The sequence below is a fragment of the Larus michahellis genome, chromosome 25 (genome assembly GCF_964199755.1).
Source record: "Larus michahellis chromosome 25, bLarMic1.1, whole genome shotgun sequence".
NCBI lineage: Eukaryota > Metazoa > Chordata > Aves > Charadriiformes > Laridae > Larus > Larus michahellis.
In genome coordinates, this window is record NC_133920.1 from 1,826,725 (window position 1) to 1,852,760 (window position 26,036).

The 26,036-nt window shown below is 63.2% G+C and overlaps 3 protein-coding genes across 3 annotated transcripts; all 3 read left to right on the forward strand.

Moving 5' to 3' along the window:
* Positions 1–6: 6 nt before the first annotated feature.
* Positions 7–1,616, forward strand: S1PR2 (sphingosine-1-phosphate receptor 2). The gene has a single exon (XM_074567032.1). The coding sequence runs from the start codon at positions 36–38 to the stop codon at positions 885–887; it is 852 nt and encodes a 283-aa protein (XP_074423133.1). The 5' UTR covers positions 7–35; the 3' UTR covers positions 888–1,616.
* Positions 1,617–3,446: 1,830 nt separating this feature from the next.
* On the forward strand, positions 3,447–21,819 carry DNMT1 (DNA methyltransferase 1). The gene is made up of 34 exons (XM_074567102.1): positions 3,447–3,672; positions 6,943–6,985; positions 7,535–7,642; positions 7,765–8,035; positions 8,308–8,380; positions 8,563–8,653; positions 8,779–8,819; positions 8,938–8,989; positions 10,175–10,258; positions 10,355–10,464; positions 10,557–10,675; positions 10,883–10,975; positions 11,953–12,104; positions 12,188–12,375; positions 12,877–13,066; positions 13,273–13,370; positions 13,483–13,630; positions 13,762–13,877; positions 14,076–14,277; positions 14,372–14,505; positions 14,644–14,817; positions 15,422–15,643; positions 16,301–16,493; positions 16,901–16,991; positions 17,589–17,723; positions 17,905–18,187; positions 18,291–18,432; positions 18,655–18,821; positions 18,896–19,073; positions 19,350–19,545; positions 19,617–19,780; positions 20,791–20,907; positions 21,118–21,208; positions 21,340–21,819. The coding sequence occupies exons 1-34, from the start codon at positions 3,482–3,484 to the stop codon at positions 21,402–21,404; spliced, it is 4,722 nt and encodes a 1,573-aa protein (XP_074423203.1). The 5' UTR covers positions 3,447–3,481; the 3' UTR covers positions 21,405–21,819.
* A 139-nt stretch (positions 21,820–21,958) lies between these two features.
* EIF3G (eukaryotic translation initiation factor 3 subunit G) lies at positions 21,959–25,945 on the forward strand. The gene is made up of 11 exons (XM_074567124.1): positions 21,959–22,035; positions 22,744–22,793; positions 23,235–23,327; positions 23,420–23,508; positions 23,762–23,821; positions 24,062–24,166; positions 24,276–24,465; positions 25,103–25,210; positions 25,365–25,501; positions 25,582–25,688; positions 25,850–25,945. Exons 1-11 carry the CDS (start codon positions 22,016–22,018, stop codon positions 25,863–25,865), a joined length of 975 nt encoding a protein of 324 aa, XP_074423225.1. The 5' UTR covers positions 21,959–22,015; the 3' UTR covers positions 25,866–25,945.
* Positions 25,946–26,036: the final 91 nt, after the last annotated feature.

Below are 26,036 nucleotides of genomic sequence, written 5' to 3' on the forward strand. Positions count from 1 at the left end.
TCTCCGTTTGCCGCAACAAGAAGTTTCACTCGGCCATGTACATCTTCATCGGGAACTTGGCTTTCTCCGATCTCTTGGCCGGGTTGGCCTTCATGGTCAACATCTTGCTCTCCGGAGCCACCACCTTCAACCTGACGCCGGTACAGTGGTTCGTCCGGGAAGGCACGGCCTTCGCCACGTTGGCCGCCTCCGTCTTCAGCTTGTTGGCCATCGCCATCGAGCGCCACGTGGCCATCACCAAGGTCAAGGTCTACAGCAGCGACAAGAACTGTCGGATGGTGCTGCTCATCGGGGCGTGTTGGGTGATCGCCGCCGCCATCGGCAGCCTCCCCATCATGGGTTGGAACTGCATGAGCGACCTGCGGGATTGCTCCACCGTCCTCCCCCTCTACTCCAAACGTTACATCCTCTTCGTCATCACCATCTTCACCCTCATCCTCCTCGCCATCGTGGGGCTCTACACCCGCATCTACTGCATCGTGCGCTCCAGCCACGCCGAGATCGCCACCGCCCAGACCTTGGCCTTGCTCAAGACGGTCACCATCGTGCTGGGAGCCTTCATCGTCTGCTGGCTGCCCGCCTTCATCATCCTCCTCATGGACGCTTCTTGCCCCGTCCGGGCGTGTCGGATCCTTTATAAGGCGAACTATTTTTTTGCCTTCGCCACCCTCAACTCGGCCGCCAACCCCATCATCTACACCTTGAGGAGCAAGGACATGCGCCGGGAGTTCCTGCGGGTGCTTTGCTGTTGCGGGGCCGGGCGCCGGGACCAGCCCCCCGGCCGCTGCGGCCTCCCGCTCCGCACCTCCAGCTCCTTGGACCGTTGCACCCCCAAATACGAGTTACCCACCTCGCCCATCACCCGCGAGTGTACCACCTCCGTCTAGGAGGTCCTGCCCCCCCCCCCCCCAACCCCACGGCTGCCCCATGCCTGCCCCACGGCAGCGGTACGAAGGGAGCGGGGTCGGGGTGGGCGTTTTTCCAGGTACGGATGGACAATTGCACCTTCATCCCGGGCAATTCCCCCCTCCGCCCCCAGCACCAACCCCGGGGCATCCCCGGCGGCGATGCTGCCGTTCCGGGCCGGGATTGCCGTGACCGGTGCGTGTACGCGGGCACGGACACGCGTGTTGCTCTTCCCACGCCCTGCCCGAGCCCCGGGGCCCCCGCGGGACCTGTCAGACGGGTCCCGGGGCCCCTCCCCGCACCCCCACCCCCCCCGCGGCACCCATGGCGCCAGTGGCAAATCCTCTGCCCCCGGCTGCTCCCCGCCACCGTGGGTGGCTCCGACCGCTGCTCCGGCTGGGGGGAGCCGGGAAGGGGTGGGGTGGGGGGGAAGTTTGCCAGGAAAACGGGACCCGGGGCACACAACTCGGCAGGGGGGGGGACGGGGGGGACGACACAAACAGGGGGACCCCCGTATCCTCAAGCTCGGCTGCATGGTCCCGCCGCGTGCTGGCGCGCGGAGTGTGTGTGGGGGGGTGCTCGTCGCAGCCGGCTCTGCCGGGGCCCCCCCCTCCCCAATCACTGTGACCCCCCCCCCAGAAGCCCCCCCCCCCCCTCCAGCGACCCCCCCACCTCGGAGCCGACGGTTGTATTAAAACGGCGTTTTTCCATCTGCCTCCACCTCCTTCCTGGCCCGGGATGGGGACCACCGAGTCCCCCCCCCTTCGTCACAATTCCATGGTGTGGCTTGGAGAGGGATGGGGGGGGACACACACACGGTGGGACACACACACACACCCCCCCGCCCCCCAAATTTGGCTGGATGGGGATGTTTGACGCTGGGGCAGCCCCCTCCCCGCTCCGGGAATGGGGGCAGGTGCTTTGCCCCATGTCCCGGGTTGGATGGGGGGGGGGGGGGGGGTGTCTGGGGGGGGGGTGTGGGGGGGTGGGGGTCGGGGTGAAGGGGTGGGGGGAAGTCGGGCCATGGATCTTCGCCCTCGCCCGGATTTTGGCCGCCATCGTCCCGGGGCAGACGTTTCGGGTTCGACCGCGGCGGCGTTTCGGGGAAAACCCTGGGCCATGATTGGGGCGGGGAGGGGGGGGGGGGGGGTAAAGTGGGGGGACACGTGTGTGTGTGTGTGTGTGTCCCCGCCCCATGTCCCTCCAGACCCCCCCCTCCTCGCCCCTTCCCTCCCCTTCCAGCCCCCTCGACCCTCCGTGCTGCCCCGGTGCCGGTTCGGGCTCGGCGCAGGCGACGCCAAACCATTTTACGCCCCAATTTGGCCCCGTTTCCTCCCTCGGAGGGTGCAGAGGAAATGCGGGGGGGGGGGGGGTTTCGCTTCCTTTCTCCCCCCCCCCCCCCCCCCCCAGCCCCCGCCGCCGCCGCCGTCGGGGATGGGTCCCCATTTCGGCGCCCCGGCGGTGACCCCGCGGCGTTTCGGCCCCCCCCGCGGCACCGGGGGCCCCCAACACCGGCCCCGCCGACCGGCGCCGTGAGTGATCGTGGGGGGAGCGAGAGCTCCCCATGTCGTGACCCCCCGTGGGACCCCCCCCCCCCCCCGGGAGGCGGAGGGCGGCTCTTGGCGGGGATGGTGATGGATGGGGGAATCCCGCGGGAAGGGGAAGGGCCGTGATTCATCCCAACCAGGCGGGAGGCTCTTGGCGGGGGGGGGGGGGGAAGGGGGGGGTGTCAAGGGGCTGATCCAGCCATGAGGGTCTCGCCAAGGGGCGGGGGGCGTCCCTGCTGCCCCACGGCTGGGTCCCACCCTGCGGGGGGGGGGGACGACAGGGGGCTGGGGGGCGTAGAGCAGCCCTGGGGCTACACCCCCCCGTCCCTGCCATGGTACAGCCCGTCCCCCCGTCCCCCCCCCCATCCCTGCCATGGTACGGCCTGTCGCCCCCCCCCCCCAGTGTATGGTATGGTGTCATGGTGTTCCCTCCCTTGTTACAACCCACACCCCCATCCCCATAGTGGTACAGCCCATTCCCCCCCTTCCCCACAGTGGTACAGCCCACCCCCCGCTGTGATAAGGCCTGTGATGTCGTGTCCCCTTACCCCCCCCCGTCCCATGGTGGTACGGCCCGTTGACCCCCCCCCCGCAGTGGTACGGTCTTCCCTGTCCCTGCAGTGGTACATCCCCCCCTGTCCCAGCAATGGTACATCCCTCCCTGTCGTTCCCCCCCCCCCGCCTCGCAGTGGTACATCCCCCCCCGCCGCCCCGCAGTGGTACGGTCCCACCTGGTCGTCGTCCCCCCGCCCCGCAGTGGTACATCCCTCCCTGTCCCCCCCCGCCCCGTAGTGGTACGGTCCTATCTGTATCGTTCCCCCCCTCCCCCCCCGCCCCGCAGTGGTACGGTCCCCCCTCAGGCGGCCCCGCTCCCCCCGCTCCGCCCGCCCCCGCCCCGGTACCGGCTCGGTACCCGCCCCCCCCCCCCCCCCCACCTTCCCGGTGTGTGTGTGGTCCCCCCGCTCTGCGGACCCCCGGTAACTCCCCCCCCCACCCGCCCCAATCCGTCCGTGCGTCCCCGCGGAATAATGGTGTCTCCCGCCCTGGCCCGGCCCCCCCCGCCGCCATGGTCTCGCCCGGCGCCGCCCCGCCCCCGCCGCTGGTTTCCGCGCGAATCCGCCGCTCCCGGCCCCGCCGCTCCCGCCGCCGCCGCCGCCCCGATGCCGGCCCGGGCCGCCCCGTTGCCCCCGGCCCCGCTGCCCGCCGAGCTCCGCCGACGGTGAGTCCCCGGCACCGGCAGCGGAACCCCTTTCCCCTGGCTCCCGCCTCGGCCCGGGCCCGGCGCTGCCCGGCCCCGAGAGGCGCTGACATCCCCCCCCCTCCCGGCGCTGACACCCCGGCACCGACACCCTCCCCCCCGGCACTGACACCCCCAGGACTGCTCTGACACCCCCCCCCCCCACGGCACCGCACTGACACCCATCCCCCCCTAGCGCTGACACCCCCCTCCCCGGCACTGACACCCCCCCCCCGCCCCCCCCGGCACAGCACTGACGCCCCCCAGGGCTGACACCCCAACCCCGTCCCGGCACTGACGCCCCCCCCGCCCCATCTCCGGGGCTGACACCCCCCAGTACAGCACTGACACCCCCCAGGGCTGCCCTGACGCCCCCCCAGCACGGCACTGCATTGCCCTGGACCCCCCCCCCCCAGGACTGCACTGTCCTGACATCCCCCCCCCCGGCATGGCACTGACAGCCCCCCAGCACAGCACTGCACTACCCTGGACCCCCCCCCCCCCCACAGCGAGAACTGCGCTGACACCGCGCCCTACCCCCCCACCCCCCCAAAACTGCCCTGAGTTCTCCCCCCCCTCCCCCCCCCAGCATGGCACTGCATTGCCATGGGCACCCCGGCACTGATCTGGACACACCCCCCCCCCCCCCCCCCATCCCTTCCAGCCCAGCTCTGACCCCCCCGCCCTGGTATTGCACTGCCCTGGCACCCCCCTGGTGTTGCACTGCGCTGCCCTGGGCCCCCCGCCCCACGCACTGCACTGTATTGACCCCCCCCAGGGCTGCCCTGACACACCCCCCCCCCCAGCACTGTACTGCACTGCATTGCCATGGGCACCCTGGCACTGCCCTGACCCCCCCCCCCCCCCCCCCACTGCACTGTATTACCCTGGACCCCCCCCCTTCCCCGACTACTGCACTGCACCAACCTGACCCCCCCTCCCAGCACTGGACTGCCCCCCCCCCCCCCCCCCTCCAATATTGCCCTGCCCTGACCCCCACCCTCCCCCCCCTGCAGACAGGGGAGCCTGGTGCTGCGCTGACAGCCCGCTCCCCCCCCCCCCAGCACAGCACTGCCCTGATGTCCCCCCCCCCCCCAGCATTGCACTGCAGTTGTGTGTGTCCCCCCCCCCCCCCCCCCCAGATTTGCAGCCCCTGCAGTGTGGGGAGCTGCACTGTACCCCCCCACTTTGCGATGCTGTGCATTACGCTACACACACTCGCCCCCCCCCCCCCACCGCCGCCCCCAGCCCCCAATTCATCAATGCCCAGCCGTGCACTGCACCCCACTGCACCGCCCTGACACCCCACCCCCCCAGTGCAGTGCCCTGACCCCCCCCCAGCGCTGCCCCGAACCCCCAGTGCAGTGCACTGCCACCCCCCCGCCCCCCATACATTGCATGCCCCCCCCCCAGCACTGTCCTAAACTACCAGTGCAGTGCACTGCCCTCCCGTGCATGTATGACCCACCCCAGTGCAGTGCCCTGACCCCCCCCAGCACTGCCCTGACACACCCCCCCCAGTGCAGTTTACAGGCCCCCCGAGCACTGCCCTGACCCCCCCAACCCCTGCCCTGACGCCCCCATACAGTGTACTGGCCCCCCCAGCCGCTGCCCTGACCCCCCCAGTGCAGTGCATTGGCCCCCCAACCCCTGCCCTCCCCCCTAGCACTGCCCTGACCCCCCCTCCATGCTGACACCGCCCCCCCAGCACCCCGCTCCACGGCCCCCCACGCCCCCCAGCACCCCTCTGAGCCCCACCACAGCTCAGCAAGGCACCACACTCGGGGTCCCCACGGCCCCCCCTGCCCCACGGGACAGCCCTGACCCCCGGCTGTGGGGTGGGGGGCTCCCTGGGTGGTGGTGGGGGGCCATCAGGGTGCTCTGGCCCCACGTGGCGGTGGGGACACCCGGCTTGGCCCCCGTGTGGCTTTGTCCCCACGCTGCCGCGGGGAGCGAAGCTGCACCCAGCCGGGGTTGGGGGGACGCTGGGTGGCCCCCGCCTTTCTCTGGGGTGTGTGGGGGGGGACGACGACACAAAATCCCTTCCTGGGTTGGGGTGGGGGGGGACACAGTGGGGACAATCCCTTCCCCCTGGGGCGGGGGGTTCCGAGCTCCGGAGGGATCCGGCACCGTCCCCGTGTGTGTGTGTGTGCGTCCCCCTGGCTCTCGCCGCAGTGGGGAGGGCACATGGAGGGCTTGGCGTTTCCTGCGCCGTATTCCCCGCCGGCTATTGTCCCTTCCGCTCGCCTCCCGGCATCCCCTGGCTGGCGGGAAGGGGGGGGCCCACGCTCGCCGGCGGCCGCCGAGCCGTTCTCCGGTTTGGCTACCCCTCTTCCGGTGCGGCGGCCGCGCGGCACAGCCTTGGCGCGCCCCGACCTTTCCCCGTCCGCCGTTGAGCGCCACCGGAGCTCCGGCTGCATGGCCGTCCTCAAATCCAGGTGCCCGTGATGGGATTTATCACCCTCCTGGATTTTTCGGGGGGTGGCGGCGGTGGGGGACCCTCTTTCCCTCCCCGCTGGCCCCGGTGCGATGGAAACGGTGGCGGCGTGGGGGCAGGAAGCCGAAAAAAGCGGGCGGGCGGAGGTGAGATGGGAACGAACGGAGCCGGTGCTGGACACGCCGGTGGCACCGGAGAGGTCCCATCCCGTGTCCCTGCAGACGGAAGCGTTCTCGGGGGGCGGCTGCATGGCCCTGATCCGGCGGACGGACGTTTTGGCGGGAGAGCTACGGTGAACCGGGTCGGGGGGGAGCGCCGGGGTTGCGCCGAGCCCCCGGTAGCGGTGGCGGGGACGGCGTTTTCCCCACGCCGGGGGCCTGGGGGCTGTCCCCGCCGCGCAGGGGCCGCGCCGGCTGCTTCCCCCCACCCTCCATCGCCGCTTTGTGCCGCCGGCGCCGTGGGGAGACGACACGTGGCTTCTCCTCCGTGTTTTTTTTGCCGTCTCCACGCCGGGGTAGGGCACGGGTGGGCAACGAGCCCCCACCGCTCCTTCAGGGTGTCCCTTGGCCACTGACATCCTGTTACCGGCCCCCCCTTATTCCGTGTCTGGGAGCCGAGCATCCCGCTCGCTCCGAGGGAGTTTAGCCCTGCTTTGCGGTCACCGCTCCGTCGCCGGGTGCCGTTTCTGGAGCCATTGAGGCAATTTTGGGGTCTGTCCCGGTTGCCCCTGCCCGTCGGTGTGTTGTGTCGTGTCCCCCCACCCCCGTCGTCACCCCGTGGCCCGTGATCTGACCCCCAACGCTCTTCTCTTGCAGGCTGCGGGACTTGGAGAGGGATGAAGACAGCCTGAGCGAGAAGGTGAGTGGCCCCGGATCGCCGGGAACCGCGTTTCCACCCACCCTTGACTCCCATTTGGGCGCCGCCATTCTGTGCCGTCACCGCCGGTCCCACATCTGGCTGGGAATGCTCCGGCTTGCGGCGGTGGGAGCTGGCGGGGTGCCGGAGCCGAATCCTGGATGCTCGGTGCGGACGTGACTCCGGTGCTGAGCAGGGAACTGTGATTCAAGCCTCTTGGTTCCGTGTTGCAAGGGTGGGGGGGGTCTGGAGCCCCCCGGCGTGGGGTGGCGGGGACAGGGACGGCGTGGCGAGCTGGCCAAACGAGACCCCCGTGTCTCCCTTGGTGGCCCGGCTCCTTGGAGCTGGTGGGGTTGTAGTCCCGGTGTCGGCGTTGTCTGTTGTCACATGGAAAAACCGCCGTCACCCCCTCTCCGGAGGGTGCCCCCGAGTTGGGTGAGCGGCACCCGGATTCGGAGCCGCCGGCGGTTCGGCTGAGCCCAAGCACCTCTGGAGACGCCGCTCCGCCGAGCCTCATGGGGAGCGTCACCGCTATCCCCTCCATCCCCGCAGGAGTGCGTCAAGGAGAAGCTGAGCCTCATCCATGGCTTCCTCCAAGCCGACGTCCAGAACCAGTTGAGCGAACTGGAAGCCAAACTCCACTGCGAGGAGCTGTCGGAGGTGAGACCCAGGTTTTCGGTGAGCCGGCGCCAGCTCCGAGGTGCCATGGTTCACCGGAGCCGGTTCCGTGGTGCCACAGTTCATCGGAGCCGGGCCGTTTAACCGATGCTCTTCCCTCCCAGGAGAGGTACCTGGCAAAGGTGAAGGCCCTGCTGCACCAAGAGCTCTCGGCGGAGAACGGGGACGCGGCGTCGCCGGTGCAGGCGTCCAATGGGTGCTCCAAAAATGGCGCCTACGGGAGCGACGAGGACTCGGAGCGAGCGGGACCCGATGGGGAAGAAGACAGTGCCATGGAGATGGAGGAAGCAGCCGCCTCGTCCTCATCCTCTTCGTCCGTCCCCGTGCCGCGGGCTCGCAAGGCCAGGAGGAGCCGATCCAACGGGGAAAGCAAAAGTAACGGCGGCACCGGGAGTGATTTGGTTTTCCATCCTCTTTTCTGACACGCTTAAATTAAATAATATATTACTGTTAAATAAAAGCGGGAACGCGGCGATTCCCAGAGGGATCCCCCCGGGAAGGATTTTGGGCTCTCCTTGCCTTGCTCTGGGGTGATGGGGTGCGGGGAGAAGGGTGCTGTCACCCACGGTGGCCCCGTGGGGTGTTGCAGGAGGAGAAGGGTAATGAGTCCCCATCGTTAACGTCATCCTTCGTCATCTTCCGAACAGAGTCTCCCGCCAGTTCCCGGGCCACTCGGAGCTCCGGCCGGCAACCGTCCATCCTGAGCATGTTCTCCAAAGGGTCAGTACCGCGACGGGGCTGGCACCCGGAGCCTTCACCCTCTTCTTCCTCTCTCCGTTGATGGGTTCGATGCCAAAACCCGCGGTTCCCCATCAGACTGGGACCTGCCGGGCGCTTGTTTCCCTCTGCGTTGAGGATGTTGGACCCCTCGGATTGATCCTTTACTGTTTCAAAACCGGCAGGTCCAACAAACGGAAATCGGAGGAGGTGAACGGGGAAGCGAAGCAGGAGGCCATGAGCGTGGAGAAGGAGGAAGAGGAGCTGGAGGAGAAGGTGGGTGCTGGCGCCGTTGGCGGCCGAGGTTTTGGCCGGTGGCTTTGCCGAGTCAAATTGCATTATCCCGGAGGGTGTCGTGCTCTCTCCAGCCTCCCCTTAGACCCCTTTGTTTCTCCCTCAAGGAACAAGATGAGAAAAGGATTAAAATCGAAACCAAAGAAGGGTAAGGAGGAAGGAGGGGGTGCCCGTCGGTGCCTCCACCGCGGCCTCGTTAGCGTGGGGAGGACGCTGCCGTTAACGCTGCTCCATGCCTTCATCCCTTTGTGTTTTCTTACCCCCAGGTCAGAGATAAAAGATGAAATTACTCAGGTTAAAACCACAACACCTGCGAAAGTAAGTCCCTTTTCCTCCATCTCAGCGTTTTGGGGGCTTTTTTTTTTTTTTTTTAATATTTTTTTAACTCTTCCAAAGAGCGGTTAGATTTCCTTAAAGTGAGGGTAAAGCCACTTCTGGCTGTGCCGCCATCCAGAGAGACCTGGCCAGGCTGGAGAGTTGGGCAAAGAGGAACCTTCTGGAATTCAAGAGGGGCAAGCGCAGGGTGCTGCACCCGGGGAGGAATAACCCCCCGCAGCAGGACAGGTCGGGGGTGACCTGCTGGAGAGCAGCTCGGTGGGGAGAGACCTGGGAGTGCTGGGGGCCGACGGGACGGCCATGAGGCAGCGATGGGCCCTGGTGGCCAAGAAGGCCAGTGGCATCGTGGGGGGCATGAAGAAGAGCGTGGCCGGCAGGTGGAGGGAGGTCATCCTCCCCCTCTGCTCTGCCCTGGGGAGGCCGCAGCTGGAGTTGTGGGTCCAGTTCTGGGCTCCCCGGGTCAAGAGGGACAGGGAACTGCTGGAGAGGGGACAGCAAAGGGCTACCGAGATGCTGAGGGGACGGGAACGTCTCTCTGCTGAAGAAAGGCCGAGGGATTTGGGGCTTTTTGTCTGGAAAAAAGACGGCTGAGGGGGGATCTTAAAGGGTGGGTGTGAGGAGGATGGGGCCAGGCTCTTCTCAGTGGTGCCCGGGGACAGGACAAGGGGTAACGGGCACAAACGTGAGCATGGGAAGTTCCGCCTAAACACGAGGAGGAACTTCTTGACTCTGCGGGTGGCAGAGCCCTGGCACAGGCTGCCCAGAGAGGTGGGGGAGTCTCCGTCTGTGGAGACATCCCAAACCCGCCTGGACGCGTTCCTGTGCCGCCTGCTCTGGGTGACCCTGCTCTGGAGGGGGTTGGAGGAGATGATCTCCAGAGGGCCCTTCCAACCCTATGATTCCATGATTTCCAGCCCACCCAGTGTCCAAAAATCATGTCCCCCCCCAACAAGGTGTGGAGCAGCGGAGCCTGTACGAGCTCAGGCCGCTTTCGAAGCGAGGGCAGCGGTTGCCGCTTTGCTGCCTGGACGCTTTAAAAACGAGGGTTGTGCTAACGAATGGGACCGTTTGGGGAAGGAGCTTTGGGTCTGATCATGGGCTGAAGCTCGTGGTGGCGGCGGCGGGGGGAGGAAAAAGCTGACGCCGTCCCCCCCCCCTGTCTTGCAGACCACCCCTCCCAAGTGCGTCGACTGCAGACAGTACCTCGACGATCCTGACCTCAAATTCTTCCAAGGGGATCCCGACGATGCCGTAAGGGATTTAATGCTCCTTCTCCGGGGCCGGGGAGAGCTGTCGCGCTAACGAGGGGATGCTCGTTAAACATCTCCTGCTCTCTCCCTCGCTCAGCTGGAGGAGCCCGAAATGCTGACGGACGAGCGCTTGTCCATCTTCGACGCGAACGAAGACGGCTTTGAGAGCTACGAGGACCTGCCGCAGCACAAAGTCACCTCGTTTAGGTGAGCTCTAGGAGACGGGGGCTAGAAAAACCCGCCGGATTTGCAAATCCCGCAGGGCAACGCCTCAAACTACAACCTCTGTCCCCTGCCAGCGTCTACGACAAGCGAGGTCACTTGTGCCCCTTCGACACCGGCCTGATCGAGAGGAACATCGAGCTGTATTTCAGCGGTGCCGTGAAGCCCATCTACGACGATAACCCTTGCCTGGACGGTGAGTCGGGATGCAGAGGAGCCTCAAAGAGCCGCAGGGACGGTGCTTTGTCACCTTAAATTTCAGCTCAACAGCGCAAAATGTTGTTGGGTCCGGGTGGCGCTTTATCACCCCCCCCATCTGCTTGGGAATTTGTGGTTTGTTGTTTTTTGTTTTTTTTTTTTGGGGGGGTGCGGAAGGCTGAAATTTGAGTTTGCTCGCTTTCAGGTGGGGTGAGAGCCAAGAAGTTGGGACCCATCAACGCCTGGTGGATCACGGGGTTCGACGGAGGGGAGAAGGCTTTGATCGGCTTCACCACAGGTGGGTGGGCGAGGACGGGGACGGTCGGGCTCGGGGAGCGCGCGTGCCTCGGGATTTAAGTCTCTGCTGCGTGGCCGGCTTTAGTTGGGTTCGTGGGTTTTGCCGCCGGCAGGACCTTGCGCTGTGGAGGACCCGTGCCGAAGCTTCTCGGGGTTTATTTAGCTCAGCACCACCCAGGCTTGTGTTAAATACATATAAAACCTCCTGCTGAGCTGGCGGCTGCCAGCGGTGCCCCGCTCCGAGCCGCGACAAGGAAGGTGACTCGAAGGCGGTGTGTCCCTGCCAGTCTTTTCCAGGCAGGATTCGTCCTCCCGGTCCCTCATCTGCGGGAGGTGCAACGCGGGGCCGGGTCAGGGTCACCCTCGGAGGGAGTTTTCTCATTGCTCTTGACCTCTTGGCCCCCTTTGCAGGGCTCTGATGCTTTCTTGCTCTACTCCCCGGGTTTTTTGGACAGGTTCGTGTTGAGAAAGGTCTTGGAGGAACGCCCAATCCCGGCCAGCCCCTGGCTCTGTGTCCCAGCTGTTTTTTTTTTTTCACTCTCTAGCCAACTTGGGGACGGGGCTGGGGGAAAGGCTGGTATTTGGTGGGGTTTAAGAGCTTTTTCCCTTCACGGTTTCTGCAAGGAACCCTTCCGATAACCTGGTGATATCAGAGGAGGACTTAACTTCTCCTGTGCATCAGCAAATGGAGTTTGTAGTGACAGGAAAAAAAAAAACAACCAAACCCACCCTGGATTGTCTTTGCTTTCTAATTAGGTAACAGCAAAAATAAAAGGTGTGGATAGTGTGCCCCCCATCACGTCCCCACTGCCCCCTCGCTTTGGTGGTGATAGCTGAGTGACCGTGGGGCCTGGCTTGTGGTAGAGCTTCCCCCGTGCCCTTTTAGGTCCTGGTGCTGTAGCAGCCTTCCCGGCTCGTCGTTAAAATACCATTAAATTCCCCCCTATTTAACCGCCCCCCGCAATCTCTCCGCCGCAGCCTTCGCGGATTACATCCTGATGGAGCCCAGCGAGGAGTACGCTCCCATCTTCGCCCTCATGCAAGAGAAGATCTACATGAGCAAAATTGTCGTGGAGTTCCTGCAGAACAACCGCGACGTCAGCTACGAGGATCTGCTCAATAAAATCGAGGTGAAAAGCCGATGGCGGCGGTATCCCGGGGGCCTGGGGGGTTGCTCTGTTGCCCTTTTCCCTAACCGCCCCCCTCCTCGCAGACCACCGTACCTCCCGCGGGGCTCAACTTCAACCGCTTCACAGAAGACTCGCTCCTGCGACATGCCCAGTTCGTGGTGGAGCAGGTGGAAAGCTACGACGAAGCCGGCGACAGCGACGAACCCCCCGTCCTCATCACGCCCTGCATGAGGGACTTGATCAAATTGGCCGGTGTCACCCTGGGGAAGAGGTGAGCCCTGTGTCCCCACGTAGATGCTCTCTTGGGGGGGCACTTGGCGTTGCAGCGTCCCACAGGAGCCCGGCAGGTTGGATTCCCGTCGGCTTTGCACAGAAAAAACCCTTTTTGCTTGTTCCCAGCTGGGATGACCTGAGGATTTAGGCTCGGTGGCCTGGGCAGTACTGGGAGATCGGAGCAGAAATCCTCCCCAAACTGGGAAAACCCTCTGCCTAGCGCTGCCCCGAGGGAGGAAAAGGTGCTGGGTTGGATCCCTGGAGCCTGGCTTTGCTCTTTGTCCTGCTTGTAGCATCCCTTTGGGACCCCGTGCCAGCCACAAGGACATGCCTGGGTGCCCGTTGGGGTATCCCACTGTGGTCCTCGGCTGTTGGGTGCCCTGGGGAGAGCTCTTTTCCCTGGAGAACCTCCCCGGGGGCCAGGTTGGTCGTTGTGGCTGTAGCTGTCAGCGATAGGAGGCACAGGGTCCCCTCTCACCGCTCTCACCTTGGTTTGCAGGCGAGCTGTCAGGCGGCAAGCCATCCGGCACCCTACCAAAATAGACAAGGACAAGGGTCCCACCAAAGCCACCACCACCAAGCTGGTGTACCTCATCTTCGACACCTTCTTCTCGGAGCAGATCGAGAAGGATGAGAGGGAAGACGACAAGGAGAACGCCATGAAGCGCCGGCGCTGCGGCGTTTGCGAGGTATTGGGGGGGCTGGCGTGGAGCCGAAGTGACCCGATCCCTCCACCCTGTCCCCTTCATCCTACCTGAATGATCCCTTCTGGGGTCATTCCCTTGGGGCAGGGGAGCGATTTCCTGAGGCCACCGAGTTCCCCGTCCCTCCTGCCTGGGCTCCCCATCTCCGCTGCGTCTGCCCGTGCTCAGCCTGTCCCCTGTCCCTGCTCCAGGTCTGCCAGCAGCCCGAGTGCGGGAAGTGCAAGGCTTGCCAAAACATGGTGAAGTTTGGGGGCAGCGGACGGAGCAAACAGGCTTGTTTGCAGAGAAGGTGCGTCCCCACCCGCAGCGATGTCTCCTGCTGAAGTCCTCTCTACCTCCAGAGAGAGGGGACGTGGGCCCCGTGCTGTGTCCTCCTGTAGTGACGGTCCCTATGTCCCCAGGTGTCCCAACCTTGCTGTCCGGGAAGCTGATGAGGACGAGGAGGTGGACGACAACATCCCTGAGATGCCGTCACCCAAGAAGATGCTGCAGGGCAGGAAGAAGAAGCAGAACAAGAGTCGTATCTCCTGGGTGGGGGAACCCATTAAGGTGAGGCTGGGCCAAGACCCCGCTCCCCTCCCGCTGTTGGGGCTGGGATGGGCATTTGGGCTATGGAGGGGGCAGCGTCGCTCGCCGGCGTGGGGATTGAAGTGCTCTCCTCTGTCCTTCTGCTGCTGCAGAGCGATGGGAAGAAGGACTACTACCAGAGGGTCTGCATTGACTCGGAGACCCTGGAGGTGGGAGACTGCGTCTCCGTCAGCCCCGATGATCCCACCAAGCCCCTCTACCTCGCCAGGTCGGTGCCGTGGTGATGAAGGGGACAAGTTTCTGCTCCTGCTGGGGTGGACGTGTGTGGGGACAGCTGACGTTCCCAATTAGAGAACCCTAATTGCTTGGCCGTGTTGCTGTCTGAGGACTCTGGAGCTCCGGCAAGGCTCAAGAGCAGCTCAGCCCTTTCCTGGTGCCCCATAACCCTGGCTCCTTCCCCCCTCAGGGTGACAGCCATGTGGGAGGACAGCAGTGGCCAGATGTTCCACGCGCACTGGTTCTGCCCCGGCTCGGACACTGTCCTGGGGGCCACCTCTGACCCCCTGGAGCTCTTCTTGGTGGATGAGTGCGAGGACATGCAGCTCTCCTACATCCATGGCAAAGTCAAAGTGATTTACAAGGCGCCTTCGGAGAACTGGTCCATGGAGGTGGGTGACAGCCCTGCAAACCCCGGCTGGCCCGGGCCTGGCGCGGCGCGGGGGCAGCAGCACCGATTATTGTGAAACGCCTCTCTCCTAGCAGGGCGGGCTGGACATGGAGATCAAGATGGTGGAAGACGACGGAAGAACTTATTTTTATCAGATGTGGTACGACCAGGAGTACGCTCGGTTCGAATCCCCACCGAAAACTCAGCCCACCGAAGACAACAAATACAAGTGAGCGTGCGCAGGCTGGCACCTCCCGGGATCTGCTCTGCCCAAAACAGGCAGCAGGAACCTCTCGGCTCCCGGCAACACCGTGGATGGCGTCAGCAGGGTCCCCGTCGCCACGCTCTGCTGTCCCTTTTCACGCAGGTTCTGCATGAGCTGCACGCGCCTGGACGAGGTGAGGCACAAGGAGATCCCCAAAGTGGCTGAGCCCCTGGAGGAAGGGGATGGCAAGATGTTCTACGCCATGGCCACTAAGAACGGAGTGCAGTACAGGGTGGGAGACGGCGTCTACCTCCTGCCAGAAGCCTTTTCCTTCAGGTTGGTGCTTGCAAGGGGCTGTAAACGCTTCTCAGGATGCTCTTCGGTCAGGCTTTTGGTAGCGGAGGACATAGTCTGCGGGTAGTGAATCCCACCTGTAAACGAAGCACCTATCCCCCTAATTTCCAAAAGCTCAGTGTAGAAATAAAGGTGTCTCTGACTTCAGTTTCACCTCCCGTCCTTAAACTGAGCGACTTCTCCCCGATGGGACACGCTGTGTTTTGGTAGATGAATCAGAATCCTTTTGCGCGTCGCTTTGCTTTTCTTCAAAAGAACGAGCCTGGGTAGATGAAAGGTGAAACGAGAGCCCGCCTGTAATGACGGGAGGAGAAATGACAAACCTCTTGGGGAAGAGGGCTGGGGCAAGCAACGCGTGGGCACCTTATTTTGCAGCCGTGCACAGTTATGTGATGGTCTGGCTGTAAAATGCTCGTGCTGCGGAGCAGGAGGCTTGGTGCCCACCCTGCACCGAGGAGGAAGCAGGCAGGTCAGGCAGCAAAGAGGATGTTCTGTGCTGCTAGGGGCTCTTTTTTTTTTTTTTTTTTTTTTTTTTTGGCGGGGGGGGAAGGGATAACTCAACCTCTTTCCCTCTCCTTTTCCCCAGCATGAAACCCGCCAGCCCAGCCAAGCGCCCCAAAAAGGAGGCGGTGGACGAGGAGCTGCACCCGGAGCACTACCGCAAGTACTCGGAGTACATCAAGGGCAGCAACCTGGATGCCCCCGACCCTTACCGCGTGGGCCGCATCAAAGAGATCTTCTGCAACATCCGCAGCAACGGCAAACCCAACGAGGCCGACATCAAACTGCGCATCTACAAGTTCTACAGGTGGGGGCTGCGTTACGGGGGTGCAGAGCTCCCCGACTGGGCTGCAGGGCTCCCCCTGAGGTCTTGGGTGCTGGGAAAAAGCTCTGCACCATCAGCTCAAGGTCGTGCCGGAGCTGGGTGACTCGAGCGCGGCGGCGTGGTCGGTCGGTGCAGCGTTGGGCACTGCTCAAAGGGGCTCATCACCGCGGCGGTCAGGGCTCAGACCCGGTGCTGAGCCGCAGCCCCAGCGCCATGCCGGGGCGTGGGTGTTTACCCAAATATTTGCAGGCTCTTAGTCATCTCCCCCACACCACGCAGGGATGCACGCGAAGAGCCTTGGCAGCGGGAGAGGAATGTGCTGATGCTCAGACCTGTGTGTTTTGGGCCTAACAGCTCCTCGATTTACATCTCTTTGCCTTTAAATTCACTTGCCAGCTCCAGTGCCAATTCCTTCTCCTTCCTCTAAGAACCACCCCCCCCCCCCCCCAAAAAAAAACTCCCTTTGGTATGAAACAAATCATCCCTTTGGTGCTGTGCCCAGGCCATGCCAGCGAACACGTGCAGCTGGAGGAAACAAACCCTCCTGTCTCTGGGGACACGGAGTGATGCGAGCGCCAGAGGCTAGACCGGGGTGAGGATCTTGCCGAAAACGTTTTTTTTTTTTTCCTTTCCCCGCAGACCCGAAAACACGCACAAGTCCATGAAAGCCAGCTACCACGCAGACATCAACCTCCTGTACTGGAGCGACGAGGAGACGACGGTCGACTTCCGCGCTGTGCAGGGCCGTTGCACGGTGGTGTACGGGGAGGATCTGACGGAGAGCATCCAGGATTATTCCGCCGGTGGGCTCGACCGCTTCTACTTCTTGGAGGTGAGGGAGCTGGGGTTCAAGGGGTCTGGCTGTGTCCCTGGCGCAGGCTGTCCTACCTCTCCGCGGGTGTTTTGCACAGAGGAGCCGCTGTGCAGAGTGAGAATTGGTAGCTCGTTGGAATCTCTTGGCGAAATAAGTCTCAGATGCAAAGGGAGCTTTAATTTGAGCATCACCAAGAGCTGGCTGAAGCGCTCCCTATGGAGCTGAGGGGACAAATTCGGATGCCCAGGTGGCCTCCCCAGCCCTCTGAGGCAATGGAGAGGGGGGAGATGGACCCCCTGTGGCCCCCAGCCTGTGTCCCTATCGGAGCTGTGAAACCAAAGGGCGGGTGTTGGCAACGCCTTAGCCATTCCTGAGCTAGAAAAGCTCGTTGTGTTCAAGCGTCCTGACCCCTTTCGCTTCCCCAGGCTTACAACGCAAAAACCAAGAGCTTTGAAGATCCTCCCAACCACGCTCGGAGCTCGGGCAATAAAGGGAAGGGGAAGGGCAAAGGGAAAGGTAAGTCTGCTTGGGGGGAGAGGTCTCGGGTGGGTGAACCGGTTTGTGTCTGCCGTTACACGCTGCCGAGCAGAGATAAGACGTGCTGCCGACCAGATGTTTCTGCGCTGTCCTTGCTCCGACGCTCTGGCAGGATGCAGCGATGTGGCCTGTTTGGTTTTTTTTTTTTTAAGGCACCTCATCTTTGCCAAATAAACCTTGCAGCGAGAGCACCTGGTCCCTGAGAGATTTCAAAGCTTTTCACTTGCCAGCCCCCTGCTAGGGGCTGGCCGCTCGGTAGCGTAGGGCTTTGTAGCCTGCTCCCAACGCGGGGAGCTGCCCTCCGAGTTATCCCGCCGCCCGTCTGACCCTCAGAAACTCTCTGCCTGTGCCCACGGGCTCTTGGCTGGAAAGGTATCGCATGGGGGAAAGATGAGAAGCTTCCCTTCCAAATGCCAGGGTGTATTCTGGCAGCGGAGGCGAAACAAGTAAGGGGAAGAAAGGTGCTTGAAGCTGATGTTTTAACTGCTGCGGAGGAGGGGGAGAAGAATTTGCCTCGTAAGCACTAAGAGGAGGAAATGACTTTGCCTTTTGATGTGAGCGGGGCTCTGTTCACAGGCAAAGGCAAAGGGAAGTCGTCGGTGAGCTGCGAGCAAAGCGAGCAGGAGCCGGCCGAGCTGAAGCTCCCCAAGCTGCGCACCCTGGATGTCTTCTCTGGCTGCGGAGGGCTGTCCGAGGGCTTCCACCAGGCAGGTGAGCGGCAGAGCGAGGACAACGGTGGGGTGACAAGCAGAGCCCACGGGGAGACGGGCAGCAGTGCCGGCCGCTCGGTTCCTCAGAGCTGGTGGTTGTGTTTGGCATGTGCCGGCTCGGGGTGCGAGCCAGCGCTCTGCTCCTCCGCACAGGCTCAAGATCCTCCGCTTTGTCTCCCCAGGCGTGTCGGAGACGCTCTGGGCCATCGAGATGTGGGAACCGGCCGCCCAGGCTTTCCGGCTGAACAATCCCGGCACTACTGTCTTCACGGAGGATTGTAACGTCCTGCTGAAGCTGGTCATGTCCGGCGAGAAGACCAACTCGCTGGGGCAGAAGCTGCCGCAGAAAGGGGATGTGGAGATGCTGTGCGGTGGTCCCCCCTGCCAGGGCTTCAGCGGCATGAACCGCTTCAACTCCCGCACCTACTCCAAGTTCAAGAACTCCCTGGTGGTCTCCTTCCTCAGGTGAGCAGAGGAGGTGGCGAGGAGCTGTGTTGGGGTGCCAGCGTGGCCCCCCCACCTCAAATGTCGCTCTGTGTCGCTCGCGTGTCCCTCTCCCTCCTCGCAGCTACTGCGACTACTACAGACCGCGGTTCTTCCTTCTGGAGAACGTCAGGAACTTTGTGTCCTTCAAGCGTTCCATGGTGCTGAAGCTCACTCTGCGCTGCCTTGTCCGCATGGGTTACCAGTGCACCTTCGGGGTCCTACAGGTAGGGTGCTGGGTGACCTTAATTGGTCACAAAGACAGTTAATTGGGGTGAAAACCCTTCTTCTCTCACCCAACTCTGCTGTGAACCGTCCCTGAAGGAGCAGTTGGCTGCGTTGCTCCTTGGCTTCCCTGGGTGGCTTGGAGGACATTCCCAGCTCTTCGAGGACACAGACTGGGTGGAGATGCTCCAACCTCCTTCAGGAGTTGTCCCTTCCATTCTCAGGCTGGCCAGTACGGCGTGGCCCAGACGCGGCGGAGAGCCATCGTCCTTGCCGCAGCTCCTGGCGAGAAGCTGCCCATGTTCCCCGAGCCTTTGCACGTGTTTGCACCCCGTGCCTGTCAGCTGAGCGTTGTGGTGGACGACAAGAAGTTCGTTAGCAATATCACCCGGTGAGCCTTTGGAGCCATGCCGGGGCTGGCGAGGGGGAAGTCTCGGCTGCTCACGGCTCCCTCCTTTCTCCCAGGACATATTCCGGCCCCTTCCGCACCATCACCGTGCGGGACACCATGTCGGACCTGCCGGAGGTCAGGAACGGTGCCTCTGCCCTGGAGATCTCCTACAACGGAGAGCCCCAGTCCTGGTTCCAGCGGCAGATCCGGGGCTCCCAGTATCAGCCCATCCTCAGGGACCATATCTGCAAGGTACGGATGCCAGGGTCTCAATGCGGGCGGCCGGGTTGCACTCAGACCCCCCTAGACGCAAACCAAGATGGGGGTCAAGGGCGGGTTGGATGTGAGGTGGGGTGAGAGGGACCATCTCCAAGCCCTCCCGGGTTAACTTCCCCAAAGATGAGGCCGTCAGAGCTGTTGGGACTCATCCCTCTCCCTCAGCCTTCCCTGCAGCGAGGATCAGGGCTCTTGGGGTGGCTGGAGTCCCTCTGTGTCCCTTGCGGGTGACGGCGGGCTTGTTGTTGGCAGGACATGAGTGCCCTGGTCGCAGCCCGGATGAGACACATCCCCTTGGCCCCGGGTTCCGATTGGCGTGACCTGCCCAACATCGAGGTGCGGCTGTCGGACGGCACGACCACGCGCAAGCTGCGATACACGCACCACGAGAAGAAAAACGGCCGCAGCAGCTCCGGGGCGCTGCGGGGGGTCTGCTCCTGCGCCGAAGGTAGGTGCTGGCTCCCCAGAAACACCTGTGGCCGCCTCTCCGCCTCCTCCTCACCCTCTCCATCTCTGCAGGCAAGCCCTGCGACCCCGCGGACCGGCAATTCAACACCCTCATCCCCTGGTGCCTGCCTCATACCGGCAACCGACACAACCACTGGGCCGGGCTCTACGGGCGCCTGGAGTGGGACGGCTTCTTCAGCACCACCGTCACCAACCCTGAGCCCATGGGCAAGCAGGTGGGTGCCGCCGGATCCGTCCCCTCCGCTGGGAAGAGGCGGGCATTGCCAAACGGACACTGTGGTCATAGAATCATAGACTGGTTTGGGTTGGAAGGGACCTTTAAAGGCCATCTAGTCCCAGCTCCCTGCCATGGGCAGGGACACCCCCACCTAGATCAGGTCGTTCAAAGCCCCATCCTGGCCTTGAATGTTTCCAGCCTCTCTGGGCAGCCTGGGCCAGCATTTCACCACCCTCAACGTGAAGAATTTCTTCTCTCTCATCTAAATCTCCCCTCTTCCAGTTCAAAACCGTTTCCCCTCGTCCTGTGGTTTCCCTCCCTGATCCAGAGTCCCTCCCCGGCTTTGCTGGAGCCCCTTTAAGGGACTGAAAGGTCTCACCAGAGCGGAGCAGAGGGGCAGAATCCACCCCCTCACCCTGCTGGCCACGCTTCTTTTGATGCAGCCCAGGTTGCCGGTGGCTTTCTGGGCTACCAGCGCACATTGCCAGCTCCTGTTGAGCTTCTCCCCCACCAACACCCCCAAGTGCTTCTCCTCAGGGCTGCTCTCCAGCCCTTCATCCCCACAGCCTGTCTTGATACCGGGGGTTGCCCCGACCCAGGTGCAGGACCCTGCCTTTGGCCTTGTTGACCCTCATGAGGTTCACATGGACCCACCTCTCAAGCCTGTCCAGGCCCCTCTGGATGGCATCCCTCCCCTCAGGCGTGTCATTGCACCACGCAGCTTGGTGTCATCGGAAATCTTGGGGAGGGTGTCCTTAATCCCACTATCCACGCCATTGATGAAGGTATTGAACAGTGCTGGTCCCAGTATGGACCTCTGAGGGACACCACTGGTCACCCATCTTTATCTGGGCATTGAGGCGTTGACCACCACCCTCTGGATGCCTCCATCCAGCCAGTTCCTCATCCAACAGTCCACCATCAAATCCTTATCTCCAATTTAGAGAGGAGCATGTCGGGGAGGACCCTGGCCAGGGCCTGACGGTTGGTTTTCCTTTGCTGCCGTAGGGTCGGGTACTGCACCCAGAGCAGCACCGGGTGGTGAGCGTGAGGGAGTGCGCCCGCTCCCAGGGCTTTCCCGACACCTATCGCCTCTTCGGGAACATCCTTGACAAGCACAGACAGGTCAGCGCCGGTGGCAAACCCCTCGCTGGTGCCGCAGTGCTGGTGGCCTTGCTGGTGGCAAACCCCTTGCTGGCGGCAGACCCCTCGCTGGTGCCATTGCTAGCGTCAAACCCCTCGCTGGCGGCATTGCTGGTGACAAACGCCTCGCCGGTGCCATTGCTGGCATCATGGCGGAGCCGGTGCCCAGCGTTAACGCTCTCTCTCTCACAGGTCGGTAACGCAGTGCCTCCTCCTCTAGCCAAAGCCATCGGGCTGGAGATCAAGTCGTGCATGTTGGCGAAGCTGAGGGAAGACACGGCGGGTAGGTGGCGTGCCGGCAGCTGCCGTCGTCCCCTCCCTGCACCACGGAGTTGGATACACCGTCCCCTGCTTGGTCAGGGGGCTCCTGGGTTGGGGTGCGGCGGCGTCACCCCCTCTTCTCTCTCCCACCAGACCTCAGCGCCCTGGAGAAGATGGAGACCGTGGAGAAGATGGAGATCATGGAAACCGCCGACTGACGCGCGGCTTCTCCTCCGGCACCAGGACTCCCAAACATGCACTGATTTATTTTAAACCCTTTTTTTTTTTTTTTTTTGGTTTGTTTTATTTGATTTTTTTTTGTTTGTGTTTTTTTTTTTTTGTTTTTTTTTGTTTTTTTAAATTCCTGGCCCAGGGGGGACACACCGTGGCTCATCCCCCCCCCTCCCCGGCCCTGCTCGTGTCTCCCTCCTGGCTGCCCTCTGCCGCTCTCTGTGATGGTCGAACTCCACTACCCCCCTGGCAGAGCCCTCTGGGGCCCCGCTCCCTGTTTTTATGCCGCATTGTATTGAAAATAATCGGCCGCTTTGTACAAGTGGGAATTGATACTTTATGTAGTTTTTATATGTTGTAATATTTCTTCAAATAAATCTCTCCTATGACTTATAAACCCCTTTTCCTTGCTCCCGGCCTAGCGCAGGCCTCGGCTCCGCGGGCCCCACTGAGACGTTGCTTAGCAACTGTCTCCCGGCATGCAACGCGGCTCGTCCTGCCCCGCCCCTTCCGTCTCTGCGACGCCGGAAGTGGCGCAGCGCCCCCGGAAGTGCGGCGCCTCCTTCCGGTGGCCGTGCGTGAGGGCGGTGGGAGCGCGATGCCGACGGGCGACTACGAGTGAGGAGACGGGGACGAACCCGGGCGGGGGGGACCGGGCGTTGGACCTGGGCTTGGCCCAGCGCCGCGGGGGAGAACGACCTTGGGGGGAGCGGGGCTGGGGCCTGGCGGTAGCCGGCGGGCCCCGGGTGTGGGGCCTGGCCGGCCCTGGGTGTGGGGCCTGGCCGGCCCTGGGTGTGGGGCCTGGCCGGCCCTGGGTGTGGGGCCTGGCCGGCCCCGGGGGCGCTTCGGGGCTGTGATGGGTGAGGGGAAGGGGGCAGTGGCGGTGCTGGGGGCCGAGTGCAGAGGGAGCGGCGAGGGGGAGCGTAGGGGTGGCCGGGGCCCGGGTCTGAGGGGACAGCGGGGCGGCCGGGGCCTGGAGCCCGGGGCTGAGGGGACAGCAGGGTGGCCGGGGCCTGGCGCTGAGGGGACAGTGGGGTGGGCGCAGCCCGGGTCTGAGGGGACAGCAGGGCGGCCGGGGCCTGGAGCCCAGGGCTGAGGGGACAGCGGGGTGGCCGCAGCCCGGGGCTGAGGGGATAGCGCAGCTGGGTGGCTGGAGCCTGGCGCTGAGGGGACAGCGGGATGGCCAGAGCCTGGGGCTGAGGGGACAGTGGGGCAGGTGGAGCCCTGGGATGAGTGGACAGTGGGGTGGCCGGAGCCTAGGGCTGAGGGGACAGTGGTGTGGCTGGCAGGGGACAGCGGATTTAAGGCTCTGCTCTCTCTCCGCAGCTCAAAGCCCAGCTGGGCCGACCAGGTGGAAGAGGAGGGTGGAGAGGATGGTGAGTGACTCCTGCTGCAGGCCAGTTCCCTCCCCCTTTTTCCTCTGTCGCTCCTCCTGCTGGTAACCGCAGAATTTTTCTGGAGAAAAAGAGCAGCTGCTTTTCTAAAATCAGCCCAGAGACGTGCCTGCTCTTTGTCCAGGGCTCAGAACAGGTTCCCAGGCTCTTCTCCGAGGCCGATCCTTGCGAGCAGAGCGTTCCTGACCTGGAACAGGGAGCAGGATCCTTCTCACTGTCCTTATTCCATCCATTTTAGGGGCTGAGGAAGCCCAGGGAGTTGGAGCAGCTGAGATTTCTTGGCTCTTTGGCGTTTTCCAAGGGGGAGAAAAGCAGGGCACCTCCTCCCTGCGGGGAGAGGCTGTGTGGGGGCGTGGGGCTCCTTCCCCCTCAGCCGGGCTGTCCCCAAGCGAGGGGGTGTCTGTCCCCCTTCTCTCCCCACAGACAAATGCATCACCAGCGAGCTGCTGAAGGACATCCCCCTGCCAGGGGTGCTGGGGGGCACCCTGAGCGCTGAGGCCGAGCTTCTGAAAGGAGGTGAGAGCTGGGTGAGAGGCCAGGGGGGAAGCTGTTTTTTCCTGCCGCCTCCCCCGAGTCGGACACTGTCCCACTGTCCCCCCTCCCTGCAGGCCCGCTCCCCTCCCCAAAGGAACTTATCAATGGGAACATCAAAACCATCACGGAGTATCGCGAGGAGGAGGATGGGCGCAAAGTGAAGGTGAGTAATGTGTCCTGAGCTGCCATTTTGGCTTCTTCCTCCTGCCGAGCCCCCACTTTTTCCCTCCCAGAGCCCTCGGCTCTGCCCTGGCGCAGGGTCGGGCAGCACCAGGCAGCCACGGGCAGCAGGGACGTCCCATCAGAGCCCCATTTCGACTCTGCTGCTTTGGGCAGCCCCAAACTTGGACGTGTCGGGTGGAGGTACGTCTGCCATCCTTCGTCCTGCGTTGATCATTTCTTTTGCCCTTTTACAGATCATCCGTACTTTCCGCATCGAAACCAGGAAGGCCTCCAAGGCAGTGGCCCGTCGGAAGGTGAGCGTCTCCTGCGGGAATGGAGAGGGAGGGAGGGAGGGAAGGAAATCTGCACTCCAGCAGGAACCGTTTCATCTCCCAGCCCTTTGCTTCTGTCCGTTCCTTCTCAATCTCCCAGCGACCCCATGGTCACTGCTTTTTCTTTTTCCCTTCCTGCTGGTTGCTTCTGTTCTGTATCCAGTAATTTCTTGGGGACGTGCCATGCGAGTGGCTCCCCATTGCTCCCCATTTTCTCCCCAGAACTGGAAGAAATTTGGCAACTCGGAGTTTGATGCCCCCGGACCGAACGTGGCCACCACCACCGTGAGTGACGATGTCTTCATGACCTTCATCACCAGCAAGGAGGTGGGTCAGGTGCGCTGGAAACTTTTAGACGAGGGGGGAGCCCCCCAGTGACGCCGTGCCTGAGCGAGTAGTGGATCCCACGGGACTCAGGAGTCTCCCTGTCCCCCAGGATCTGAACTGCCAGGAGGAGGAGGATCCCATGAACAAGCTGAAGGGGCAGAAGATTGTCTCGTGCCGTATCTGCAAGGGCGACCACTGGACCACCCGCTGTCCCTACAAGGACACCCTGGGGCCGATGCAGAAGGAGTTGGCCGAGCAGTTGGGGCTGTCCACAGGCGAGAAGGAGAAGCTGCCCGGAGGTACGGCACCCCTTTATCCTGAGAGGTTGAGGGAAGTCATCCTCCCCCTCTGCTCTGCCCTGGTGGAGTACCGGGTCCAGTTCTGGGCTCCCCAGTTCAGGAAAGACACGGAACTACTGTAGAGAGTCCAGTGGAGGCTACGAGGATGATGAGGGGATGAAGCATCTCTCTGCTGAGGAAAGGCTGAGGGACCTGGGGCTGTTTAGGCTGGAGAAGAGAAGCCCGGGAGGGGATCTCATCAATGCTGAGCGGTACCTATAGGGCAGGTGGCAAGAAGCACGGAGCCAGGCTCTTTCCAGTGGTGCCCAGTGACAGGATAAGGAGTAACAGGCTCAAACTGGAATATGGGAAATAAGGAAAATTTTACTTTGAGGGTGCCAGAGCCCTGGGACAGGCTGCCCAGGGGGTCTCCTCCTCCGGAGATATTCCAAACCTGCCTGGATGCGTTCCTGTGTACCCTGCTGTGGGTCACCCTGCTGTGGCAGGGGGTTGGACAAGATGATTTCCAGAGCTCCCTTCCAACCCTGACGAGTCTGTGACTCTGTGTGAGATGGGGGGACAAGGAGGGGGGGGGGTGTGTGTCACTGTCTGGCTGTGGGCAGCCTCACCCCCTGCCTGTCGCCTTTCCCGCCCTCAGAGCCGGAGCCGGTGCAGGCTCAGCAGAGCAAGACGGGCAAGTACGTCCCCCCCAGCCTGAGAGACGGAGCCAGCCGCCGCGGGGAGTCCATGCAGCCCAACCGCAGGGGTAAGGCGGGCGTCTCCTCGGGGTGGGGACACCCTCCCCGCTCCCCTCTGCGTGACGCCGGGCCTCCGCGGTGCCGTGTACGGCACACGCCGGCTCTCCCTGCAGTCCCACCAGTGGCCCTGACCCTCCTTGTCCTTCCCCTCCCCCCTGCCAGCTGATGACAATGCCACCATCCGTGTCACCAACCTGTCCGAGGACACGCGTGAGACTGATCTCCAGGAGCTGTTCCGGCCCTTCGGCTCCATCTCTAGGATCTATTTAGCCAAGGACAAGACCACTGGGCAGTCCAAGGTGGGCACGGAGGGATTTTCCCCTTTAGAGTCCCCTCGCCCCCGGCTTCCTCTCACCCTCTCGCTTTCCTCCCACCTCAGGGTTTCGCCTTCATCAGCTTCCACCGCCGGGAGGACGCGGCCCGGGCTATTGCCGGCGTCTCCGGATTTGGCTATGACCACCTGATCCTTAACGTGGAATGGGCCAAGTAAGTGCCGGCAGGGGGTGGCTTGGAGGATTGGGGGGGGTGACACATGCTCTGTCCCTCTGACCGGGTGCCGCACACCGTCTCCCCCCTCCTCACCGTCCTCTCCTCTCTCCTCGCCACACTCTCCCTTCTCCTTACCGCCCTCTTTTCCTTCTCCACAGACCCTCCACCAACTGAATCCGGCGCTGCCGGCGCCGCGCTGGCTCCCAGCGAGAGCGATCGGCGCTTCTAAATAAAGACGAGCGCTCTGGTATGCACCAAGGTGTCGATGTGAGCTGAGGGGAGGGTTCAGCAGCCCCCCATCCTTGTCCCCACGCTGAGGCTGTCCCCGACTCACCCCAACTCCAG